The sequence below is a fragment of the Wolffia australiana genome, chromosome 8 (genome assembly GCF_029677425.1).
Source record: "Wolffia australiana isolate 7733 chromosome 8, ASM2967742v1".
Classification (NCBI taxonomy): Eukaryota; Viridiplantae; Streptophyta; class Magnoliopsida; order Alismatales; family Araceae; genus Wolffia; species Wolffia australiana.
The window spans coordinates 5,155,457-5,167,737 of NC_135842.1; the positions used below are offsets into that span (position 1 = coordinate 5,155,457).

Sequence of the window (12,281 nt, forward strand, 5' to 3'; positions counted from 1 at the left end):
TATGAGTGCACTGCAACCTTTTTTTCTGATCATTCTTTGGTCTAATTAGTCATACCAGATCGAATTAATCTACCTACTGTTTTTGAATTCTTTTTTAATATTAACTACTCAGACCAAATTTTATGGACATACCACCTAATTTTATTTATTTGAATTAAAGACAACTTTATTTTAAGCCATGTTTAATTGCCTACATGTAATCCTATGAATACTCCTTGTTTTTAAGTTGTTATGAATGGAAGACGCTTTATTTTGAAATCATCATTGAGTTTGATTACTCATACCGAATATGAATGCACACCAACTTTGAAATTATGAATGCACCTCATATTTTGTGATTATGGATACACACCAACTTTATTTTGAAATCCTCTTTAAGTTTATTTACTAGTATCAAACCTCCTCGATGCAAGAATAATAAAACCCTTTTATCCTAACTCTTCTTTAAAATCCAATGAATATACAAAAATTTCATTTTTCTCATAAACTCATTACTATTGGACATTTTCAAACCATAACTTTAATTTATTCATCATATTTTAAACACTACCAATATACATCATCTTTATTTTAAATAGACAGATTACAAGTGAACCTCCGAGTGATTTGTAAATTTAATTTCCTTATTTCAAATCATACTTATAGGACACATATTTACTTTGCTCATAAACTTTTCTAAAACGTGTGGAAATTTGGATTTTCATTATGATTATTTCGATACGAATACACCACAAATTCATTCTAAATTCCTTCATTCTGAAATAATCTTAAAATGGTAACTTTAATTTATAGAAAACAAAGCCCTCTAGAATTCTCTTTTTAAGACACGTTTTTCTTACGAATAAGCCAAGAATAACTATACTTGGGCATAAAATTATCAGAAAATTTATTTGGCCCCTCTTAAATCAATTTATTGCGACTATATTTTAATAACTCATCGCTATGGAATTTAAATCTTACAAATATACCACACTTTATGTAGCATAAACCCTTCATTTAGGGATTAGAAACCAAAATTTTGAGTTTAATTCCTTCATCCAAAAACTTATCAATATGCCACAACTTTATTTCGCCATATAAGGATGAATATAACAAAAAATAGTACTTTGCATAATCCAAAGAAATTCAAAATGCTACTTTGGAATTTAAATTGTTTCTTACGTTCACATTCCTAGAGTAAGCCCAGAGTAATTTTTCCCGTTATAAATCCTCAGGAAATATTTAAATCTTCCTTTCTTAGTTCAATTTTCCCTTTTTCATACTCTTGTAAGATTATCCCAAATGAAATCGACTTATTTCTCAGTTTAATCCCCCCTTATTTCAACAATTTCCAAAATACCTCATATTAAAATTTATTTGCAGCAGGAGCCCGTAGCCGTTGGGCATCATCGCACCAAGTTAAACTTCAAATCCAAATTTCTTGATACTTTTAGGATTTGACCCCAAAGATAAATGTATTACAGTAACAACCGGAGGACAAGCCCTGTCGGAATCGCGAAATCGGTGCGTGGCGAAACGTATGGACTCCGTGCGCTCTCAGGGGAGGCCTATAAATACGACAGAATCTGGCGAGCTGGTAGGTAGTCAGAGGCTCAGAGCTTCGGAAGGCGGCGGCAATGGCGGGGTTCGGGCTCTCCGCTGATCTCTCATCAGTTGCAAGGCCCGTCGTTCCTCTCAGATTTCGTGGCATTGCAGCAGGCGGTCGGAGAATCGTCGAATTGCCGACTGGAATTCGATTTCAGCGTCGATCCCTTCTTCTATCCTCGAGGAATCGGTTCCGTCCTCGCGAGCTTCGCTGCGGCGGCGATGGCGGTGGTTCCGGCGGCAATGGCGGTAATGGCGGTGGCGGCAGCGGTGGAGATGATGGACAGGAAGGGGAGAATCGATCGGAAGCGCTTCTCGTGCTTTCTCAGGCGGGGAGGGCGATCGAGAGCATTCCGGGCGACTTTGCCAGCTCGATTCAACAGGGAAGAATCCCTGGCGCCGTCGTTACGCGGTTCCTAGATCTCGATAAATCGAGTTTTTTCAGGTGGTTGATGCAGTTCGGCGGGTTCAAGGAGCGGCTGTTGGCGGACGACTTGTTCTTGGCCAAAGTGCTGATGGAGTGCGGTGTGGGCGTGTTCACCAAGGTTGGGGTTCTCCCTCCATTCTTTCTGGTTCTTTCACGTTATTGTCTTGTCGCTGGATCATTGTTTGCGGATGATTATAGGTTTTTCAAAATGGTTTTACAGGCGGGAAAATGGTTGTTGGAATTCTGAATGAAAATGGAATGAGTGATTTGGAATGTCTTGAAGTTTATTCATTCTGCTTAGATTCTATTTTTTAGCTATTTTCATGTTACTTTGTGTCTTTAGTTTCTCCATCCTTGACCGTTCTGTCGACATTATTTTACTCTGGTTCTTCCAAGTAATCATCTTTTTGCCTGAATCTAGAAAACTGCTTTGGAGTGTTCCTGTGGCTCTAACAAAAACTGCTTCGGACTTCCTTGAAGTTGCTTAATTCTGCTGAAATTTAATTTTTGCTATCTGCATGTTGCTTTGCGTTCTTGTGATGGCATACTAGTAATTTGATGAGCTTTTATCTCACACTCATCTTCATTTCATAACGTTAATTTGTGTCCTAGTGTTCCTTTTATTTAGTGCTGTGGTAACCGATGATAATGACGAGTGTTCCTTTTAGTTAGTGTTGTGGTCAACGATGATGAAGATGAGAGGACGATGATGAGTCGTTAACGCCTACAGACACTACTTTTGAGTTCTTCCTCCATGATACTCGTTACATTTTGTGAATAGTTTTTGCACATATCTTGATATTCGGGTTCTCATCACTTATTATCTTGTTGCCCATAGGTAGATCTTCATTCATGGATGATTTTTAGTATTCCTGTGCCTCTAACAGGAAATGCTATGGAGTTTCTTGAAGTTGCTTAATTCAGCGTTGCTTTTTTCTTTTAACATTGGCATGTCGCTTGCGTTCTTATGATGGTATGTGAATAATTTGATGAGCTTTGACTTCACACTCATCTTCATTTCATATCATCGTGTTGTATTAAAGTGTTCCTTTTATTTAGTGTCACCAATGACAATGATGACGACGAAGACGACGAGGATGACGATGAGAGGCGGATGAGGAGTCATTGAGTCCCCGTTATTCACCCTTATCTGGATAACAATATCGTAGTTTCTCTGCGTCTTGTCAATTCTTCAATGTTTATTCTCATCTTCCTTTTGTCAACCTCGCTCAGATGATGAGTGTTGATGACAGATCATCAATGTGTCTGTGTAAGGAGGGCCAAGTCCAAATCAACAATTACAATATCTATGATGACAATGGGTTTTTGAGGACTTGAGGAAAATTATTATCATCTGCAAAAAAGTTCTTTTAGTTATATTGATGATGACGTTATTTTTCTTGTATTTACCTTTAGATTCTCTCATTACATTATAAAATTTTATGTGACTCGCGAGATTCAAGTATATGCGCGAGTGGGCCTTAAATATTTTGATTATCATGGGTCAGTCATCAATAGTTGGATTATTATTTCTTTTTGATATTGTCTTATTGTTATGGTTGGATGTACAGACTGCTGCAGAGTACGAACGTCGGAGGGAGAACTTTATGAAGGAGTTAGATTTTGTTCTTGCCGATGTGGTACTTCCTTTTATCATGTACCTCTTTAATTTTCTTCTGTAATGCTTTTTATGGAATTATTCTTAACCAAAAAATAGCTGAGTTATCTGTTGTCTTCTTCTTGGAATTGATAGGGTTCCAACTAAATGTGGAAACGAATTCTTGATAGAAAGAATTTACTCACAATGAGAGTTGCAGGAATGTCAATCTTCAAACAAAGGGGGGAAGCCTCCCACACCAGTATTGCTGTCTTGAACTCTCCAGCTGGATGCAGCTTAAGTTCCGCAGTGCCCCCCGCACCAAGCTTACACCAAATGACCGATACCCTTCCGTTCCAGGAGGGACTTCTATATATAGGAGCAAGAAGTCCTTGCTCCTAACCTAGGCAATTACAGTCTTTGACTACTTTGACTCCCCATGTGTGGACCCAAGTGCGGTCCCACATGCAGATTCTTCCATTTTATTTTCTCTCTGTCCACGTACTCTCTTTTTTCTTTTCAAAGTAACCCAAGGTATTGTGACAGAACGATAAAATGTTCGAATAAATGCAAAGTACAATGAGCATCACGACAGCGTTGATCCATCAGTCAGGGTACGAACAAGGTCTAATTTTTTGAATTACCCTTCTTCACTTTACGGTATCCATGTCATATAAAGTCTTGGTTATAATTCTTACTTGTCAGAGGGTGATGTGTGTTAAAGAGAGACTGTGAAGTATATTTATGCTCATCATTGTAAAATTTGGTTATCCTTCATCGATAATGATCTTGGCTTTCAGTCTCTAGCTCATCATTTCCAATCTTCAAGACAGTTTTTTTTTTCAAATTCCTTGCGCTGTACAAGAATCATCTTTCTAATGCAGTGGTGTTCTTCGTGCATTATCAATCAACTATGAATGATCAACTGTGAATTCGTTGTCTTTTTAGAGTTTCTTTTAACTTCGGGATTTTGTTTTGAAGGCAATGGCCATAATTGCAGATTTTATGCTTGTCTGGCTCCCTGCACCTACAGTCTCTCTTCGTGCTCCTCTTCCCGTTGCGGCTGGTGCAATCACAAAATTCTTTTATAGCTGTCCTGATAATGCATTCCAGGTAATCTTAACTGATCAATATTTGTTGATTGATGCATTCCAGATAAACTGAATCGGTTAATATATCTTGAACTTGACGAAGGGGATCCCAAGATAGACTGTCACTGTGGCACCATTACTTTTCCGTTATTTTCTCTCTTTTGTTATTTCTCTCCCGTTATACCCCTTATTGTGCATTATTTAAATGGTTCCCTTATCGGGCACCTAATTACCCTACACCATCGCGAAAGGATTCTTTCATCCCTTCTGTGAATTAGGGCCACTAGGGTTGATAGAGGTTTGTCCTGATAATGCATTCCTGGTGAACTTAATAGATTTATTCTTGCTGTTGATGTATTCCTGTTAGTGATATATTCCTATATCGGCTATAATGGGCTGTTCTATATAAGCCCTTCCCCTCTTATCTCTCTTCTCTCATATATATATATATATATATCTTCTCTACCTTCTCTTTTTTAACCATTATTCTTCTTTTTCTCTCCCCTCCTCTCTCATCCGATCCCTCCTCCTCCCTTAAGTTATTATCAGAAACCAATGGCTCTCTCTAAGAAGTGAGATCCTCTGATCCTCTACCGGCCTGGCGCGAACCGCTGCGCATTCGGCCTCGCTTCCATTCTCTCATTCTTCGGAAACTCCCCTTCGCTTCTCAATTTCTCTTCCTCATCATTCCAGTTTTTTTTTCGTTTAAAATCTTCCTCCTCCGATTTTCCTCACCTCAAAATCTTCCATACCGTCTTCATCCTCGCAGCGGCGTCCGGTCGGCGGCCCGAGGCCCGGCGGCAAGCCGCAGGCAAAGCGCCGCACGTCATCCGATCGCGTCATCCGAAGTCGTCCGAGCGTCGATCGATCCGGTCATCCACGTCATCCGTCCGTCCGTCGATCATCGGGATCGATCCGATCACGCGTCCAACCCGACGTCCGACCCGTCATCTCATCCGCTTTCAATTTCGATCCATCCTCTGGCTCCATTCATTTCCTCCGCTTATTTGTTTCTGCGTCCCTTCCGCCGCCCCCTTCCCCGGCCCTCCTCCAGGCCCTGTTCTGGCCGTCTGGCTTGCGTCGTCTCTCGTCCGCTGACTTCACCCACAGATGGCCCCCCCGCCAGGCTCAGAGGCCAGTCCCCAGTCCCGTCCCGCCGGCGTTTGGTGCGTTGCGTTTCCTCCTCTCTCCTGTTGATGTGTACTCTCTGACACTCACCTCTGCTCTCTACTCACCTCGTGGGTTCTTGATTCCGACCAGGTGATTCGACGCCAGCCTGGGCATATGGCTATCTCGGTGGCGGGTGCCGGGCGGAGCGTTCTCTGGCGGCCGGGGGTCTGTGACGGATGGCGCGTCGGGGTGGGCGGTCAACGCCCGGTCCATGAATGTAGTTGATGACCTCCTCTGCGTGCCACCGCCCTCTGCATGATGCCCTTGCGGCGTCTTGTTCGTTGTGCACCTTACGCCTGTTGTCACCTGCAACAGCTCGGCCTCCAACCTGGAACCTGGGTGGTCATGTACACCGATTAGCAGGTACATGACCACTTAGTTGGGTGGGTGGCGCTCTTCCGCTTTCTTGCTGCGGGCGCTTCTCTTACTTTCGGCAGCACGGGGCACCTCACCGCAGCTCGGCAGTGGCTGGCAGCTTAGTTCTCTCCTATGCAGCAGCAGCCTCCTTTTTCTACTATGCTACGACTCGTTTTCTTCCTTTGTTGTTTTGCTACTTATCGTTGGTAAGCATGTCTTTCTTTAAACCTGTCAGTTATCGATGCATCGTCAGTCTTCCGTGTGTGTCCCTCCGGGCATGCATGGGGAGAGAAGTTGCAGGTTCACAACCCAGGGGGCACCGCCGCCATTGAGCCTAGTCTGAGGAGGCCACCGCCACTGCCGTGATTTTTGTGGATGCGGCCACCCGGTGTCACGGGGTCTGTTGCGCCAGCGAACGCGTCGGTATGACTCCCGCCATTCTTGTGCCATCAGCGGGAAGCGGGGGTCGTGGTATCCAGCCAGCCCGCCGGGACCATGCCTTAGTTTGATCGTGGAATCCTCCGCTATTTTTGCCGGATCCGGATCGCCTAATAGATTCATGTAAACGGGAAATTGGGTATGAGTATTCCGCCAGGGGCGGGGCGCCGATTGGGTATGTCACACTGGCGCTGCCCCTGCCTGGGCTGGGATTTGTGAGTTTACCCTCATCAATCGTCTTTGCGAGTACCCACCTCTCCGTTCCGTCTTTCGCCCCCCGCATGTTCCACTATACCTCTCTCTGCGACCGGTGAATGCTGATTTTGGATATTTCTGCGCGCCTCCGTCCCTCTTCTCCTCCATCACGGGTGAGTAATGCTCACAGTACCTCTCACGAGGCGGCCGAAGTTGATGTCGTGCTCTGAGAATTGCATTATTGCTAGCATCGCCCCATACTCGGCATACTCCCGCCAATCACCACTGAGCTCTCTTCAACTCTCGCTATGCAACCTTCTACTCTGCGAGCCCATTGCTCCCCTTGACTCCCCTCCTCTTGATGCCCACTTGGGGCCTATTTCTCCCCTTCCCTACCCCCGGGCCACCCTCGTGTGGAGCCCCTCCTTCCGCCCTCCTCCCTCCTTTTCCACATGTCCTTTTCCACCCTTTCTCATGGGCGTACTCCGGTGACACCTGAGGTCCTCACAGGCTCCTCCCTTGGGCGCATTCTCCTCCTCTCCCCGCCTCCGGCTCCGTTGCTTTCTCCCCCCTGGCTTTCTCCTCTTCCTCCCTCCTCGGGGGGGTCTCCTTCTTTCTTCATCCCGTGATCCTCACTGAAGTTGGCTGCTTTCTTCCCATCCGATTCCCGCGCGCCACCCTTGTCCTCCTCCTCTCCCGCTCACCTTCCTATCGCGTCTTTTCTCCTCCACTTCACTCTCGCAGACCCAGCCGACGATTCTATAGCCATCTCTACGATGATGAGGAGTGCTTACGGCCTTCTGCTACCGCCGGAAGAGGTTACGTCAGTGCACTCGCACGACGTTTGCCCTATATCTCATTCTCTCTCATTTGGCGGCTGATGGATCCCTCCCTCCTGTTTCTCAATCGCCACCAGTCGGATCGTGGATGCCCTTCCTCTCCGAAGAGAGATAGCTTCTTCATTCCGCAGACCCGCGAAGGAATGCGAAGCCCCACACTGACACGTGAGGTGGTCTGGCCTCCGTGGATCCACACCAAGAATCATATGCAAAGATATGGATTGACGGGCGTGCATCCGGCGTATTATGAGATGGCACCCCGTCACCCAATGTCATGGATTCAGGACCTCACTACGAGTTAGTTTTGGATTATTGCTTGCCTTTTCCCACCTTTTCCCGGTGGCGAAGATGTGAGATTCTCGTCTTCTCTTGCGAGTGCTTCCTCTGGCATCCTGGGGGTTACGGCGAATTGATGTGAAAGCAGCAGTCACCTGGGAATCTGAAGGAGCGGTGTATGGAAGTCCAAGTGGAACGCCTCTATGGACTGGAGCGTCTGTCGATTGCGGAAGTCCTCTATGGACAGCCGCAGTCACCTCGATAAGTGGATGGCCGTTGATCATCCGTTCTGAGCCATTCTTCCGGCTATGCGCAGCCGTGCAATTATGTGCTTTGATGGCACCTCCACGGTTCGACATCCTATCGTCTGCCTCCTCAGTGCTGGTCTTGCTGGAGTTTGGGATTCCCATGCTGCGCCTGTCGTCTCATTGCCTCTGTGCAGCTGAAGCTTGAGTGAGACTATCTAGACTTCATCGATTTCCTGAGCCTCGTTGTGGCTTATTCCCCCTTGGACCCTGACTGGAGTCTCTGAGCGTGACCGGGCATCAAATCCCTGACTGGACTGAGCCAACAGGAGGAGGTGGGGACTCGTTGCCCGTATCAGCTTGGCAGTGGGGAAAGGGAGGACTCTCCGCTGGTGAATCTGGAGGCACCTCAGCTTTGCAGTCAACTGTACTTGTGTACGGATTTCGGCACTCGAAGTTCAGCTCAAGTAGGCACTTACGGGGTGCACGCCTAAAGGACTTCGCCTCGAGAGGTTCGCCATCGGTGCCCTCAGAAAAGTGAAAGTGTACACTGATGCAGATTTTCACTTGGTTTCCGGACAGTGATCACAAACACGTGTACAGAACAGATTCTCGCCTTGGGGGCTCGAAGTGAGAGCGCAGCAAGCCCGCAGGTATGTTCTTCCAAAGCGGAAGCTGAGTTCGGCGGGAGAAGCAAGCAAAGAAGGTCCGACGGTCAGTGGGAGCGGAACTCCAGTTCAGCGTCCGGGTGGGATGGGCCCGTCCCATCCATTTTTTCAGGGGGACATCCTTCACGATCTTGAAACTTAAATCCGGGCCATCGATCATTTATAAAGCAACAAAGCGTGCGATTGCACTGGCCTTAAATCCGGGGTTTGATCTTGACTTTGTTGCATCCGCTGATCCCCTTACTTCGAGGCGGCAGACGTCGGGTAAGGATTTTCTTCTTCCAACATGGGCTCCAGCGTGTCGAGGCGGCGGGCGTCCTCATACTGGACCCACGTCCGCTTCTCCAAGTGTATATGTCATCTCTTCTAATGGGCCAATGGCATATTAGCCCTTCTTCTTTGTGTTATTTTATATAATCTATAACTTCTCTAATATATATTAACAATTCCAGATATTACGTTCCAGATAAACTAAATTAGTTTATATTTGTTGAACTGGACGAAAGGATTTCATGATAGAGGATATTGAGATCAATGAAAAAAATCTACTCATACTATCGGTTTCCATGTTATATTAAGATAAGGGCGATATAAAGGGAATTTCATGAAAGCCCCAGTCGTCTAACAGTATTTAAACACACTTTTCATGAAACTTCATTTTCTATTCCTGATGCATGACAAAAATTGTTTCAGATTGCATTGGCTGGAACTTCTTACTCACTTTTGCAAAGAGTGGGAGCAATTGTGGTGAAATTTCAATCCTTGTCCTGAGAACTTTATGTTCTTTGAGAAAATTATTCTATAAATGTGTTTCCTGCAGCGTAATGGGGCAAAGTTGTTCATTGTCGGCACTGGAGCATCACTGGTATGAAAAATTTTCTTACATGGATTTACTTAGTTTAATTTTCGTGCACAAGAATCTGAGTGGCCATAAGCGTTCGCTATATTAGGTGTAGATATTACTGGGGTAGCTTCCTTCTCGAGATTTCTGCTTTGTTCAGATTCTAATGCCTCTATATAAAGCAGTTTTTATTATTTCATGCTTAAAGGTTTTCATTCAAATGACTTAAATTGCTTCAAACGGCTTTGATTCAAATGCCTCACAGTTTTGATTTGTTTTGCCTTACCTTTCCTTTTATTCTTTATCTAAAGGGTTCTTTGTTATTTGAAGAACATTTGCAAAACATTTTTCATCTAACCTCTTTGATTCAACTGGTGTTTATAGGACTTAACTTTGTTCATCGTTTGTTAAGTTTTTTAGTATTGTATTTGATTGAATCGAATTACTTTTCCAGGTGGGCACCGGCGCGATCAATGTCCTTAACAGTGCTCGGGGGGCATTAGATAAAGAATTTGCTGAAGCAGCCGGAGACCTTCCTATACTGTCAACAAGTGCAGCTTATGGCCTCTATATGGCAGTCTCCAGCAATCTCAGGTTCACGCTTCTCCATAGATATGATTGCTTTGATCCATGAATTATATTTTCTTGTGTAAGATCTTCTATTAATTGATGACGAAATATTCTGGTCAGCTGTTTCACTGTTCCCCATAGTTTTGATTACATTGGTCCGTGAATTATATTACTTTAAAAGTATTTGATGAGACCTTGAGAACATCTGCATAGTGGAAGATCAACATTAATACCATCATCAATGTTATCGATCCTGATGACATTGACTACTTTTAGGGCGGGTGACGAGGATAACGATGATGTTGATGAGGTTAATGTTGACAGTTGACATTAACAATGATGGGTGTGTCACATTAATGACAGCCATGGATTTCATAAAATATTACTCAAAAATCATCAACTTCATCACTATCTTGGACATTGACGATGATGATTACACTCTGAAAGTCTTTTAAAGCTTGGACATTGATAATGGCGACAAGGTCGACACTTGTTGATTGACAATGCAATCGGTATTCGTTACAGTGGTTCCAGGACAATGGTAACAGGTGTCCCCGCCTAGTTCAACTTCTTATTGCACTCCTAAGATAAAACCACCAGGACCAAAATGACAAATTTACCCCTGATAATATTATATTGATTTCTGCCCGATTTTCTGGTGGTTTGTATCTTGAAATTCCATTTCCAACATGAGTGTAGATATCTCCAAAAGATATTCTGCTGATTGTCGCCAAACTTATGGTGGGTTGTATTTTTAAAGTTCCTTGTATCTTTAAAGTTCCCTTCGTTCTTATCATGCACATTCATTTTCGATAAGGTGTTGAAAGATGATGCCATTAAATAATGGATAATGATGGCAGAGATTTCCATGCTTCTTAAATGTGAATTTTATGCTATCTTCAGGTATCAGCTTGTGGCCGGGGTTGTTGAACAGAGACTGCTCGAGCCTCTATTGCACAAGCATAAGCTCATTCTCAGCGTTCTATGTTTCGCCGTCCGCACGGGGAATACATTCCTTGGATCATTATTGTAAGCACATATCTTTTCTGTATATTATATAACTTGCCGTAATTTATTTTTTATAAAGGATCAAGAATTAGGCATCATGTAGGAAAAAAATTTTAGACTGTCTTTCGAAAGAAGGCGTTTTGAATTTTATTTTTCCTGTTTCGAAGATTGTTTCTGACAATTTCTGGGCAGGTGGGTCGACTATGCTCGTTGGATCGGAGTCCAGTAGACCCGTAAATGAAGGTAATGACCAAGTTTTTTGCTCATTGTTCTACCTTTCTGCTGTTTCCCTCAAGTTGTCAGATCAAATTTTCATGATCGGATATTTTTTTTAATACTTTAACGATGAAGAATGTGAGATGATCAATAATTTGCAGATTTATTCAAAAGAATAAATGTGCACGACAAATTCTTTTTGGGTCTCCAATTCCCTGTAATTTAATATTTTTGGGTTCTGTGATCCCTTTGTCCTAGTTCGAGTAGAGTTCCCTCAATACAAAACTTTCAAAAGATAAATTATCTTGCATCATTTTGTATGGTTTCAAAGTCTTATTAAATCATGAATCCTTATGTTCAGTTCTATGAACTGCTTTCTAGGGCCCTTTCGGCCTATTTTTTAGCATCGCGTCTCGATCCGTTTGTATTGTAAATAGCTATTTCTCTAAGTGTACAGAAAATAATTTTTTAAAATATAAACAGTAGAAAATTATTACATTGATGATGAATTAAGGGGTAAACAAAGTTCTACACCGAAAAAAGTAACATTGTCTTATTGACTAGAAATCATTTAATATCAAGAAACGCATAAAACATATTGACAGGTATGTTGTTTGCATACATTCACTGGCGTTTTGAAGACTATTTATGTTTAGATCAATGGGGATATTATATCTCCTTCTAATTTTGACTTGCGATTCTTTGAAACTATTGTTTGAATTATTGGAATATGTTTTTTTCCATAGTTAACAAAATAGT

The 12,281-nt window shown here is 43.3% G+C and overlaps 1 protein-coding gene across 1 annotated transcript; it reads left to right on the forward strand.

The window, feature by feature from the left end:
* The first annotated feature begins 1,571 nt into the window (after nucleotides 1-1,571).
* LOC144706746 (protein RETICULATA-RELATED 4, chloroplastic-like) lies at nucleotides 1,572-11,766 on the forward strand. Its single transcript, XM_078579754.1, has 8 exons — nucleotides 1,572-2,129; nucleotides 3,583-3,651; nucleotides 4,590-4,721; nucleotides 9,581-9,634; nucleotides 9,708-9,752; nucleotides 10,183-10,322; nucleotides 11,202-11,327; nucleotides 11,499-11,766. Exons 1-8 carry the CDS (start codon nucleotides 1,617-1,619, stop codon nucleotides 11,533-11,535), a joined length of 1,116 nt encoding a protein of 371 aa, XP_078435880.1. The 5' UTR covers nucleotides 1,572-1,616; the 3' UTR covers nucleotides 11,536-11,766.
* The last annotated feature ends 515 nt before the right edge of the window (nucleotides 11,767-12,281 follow it).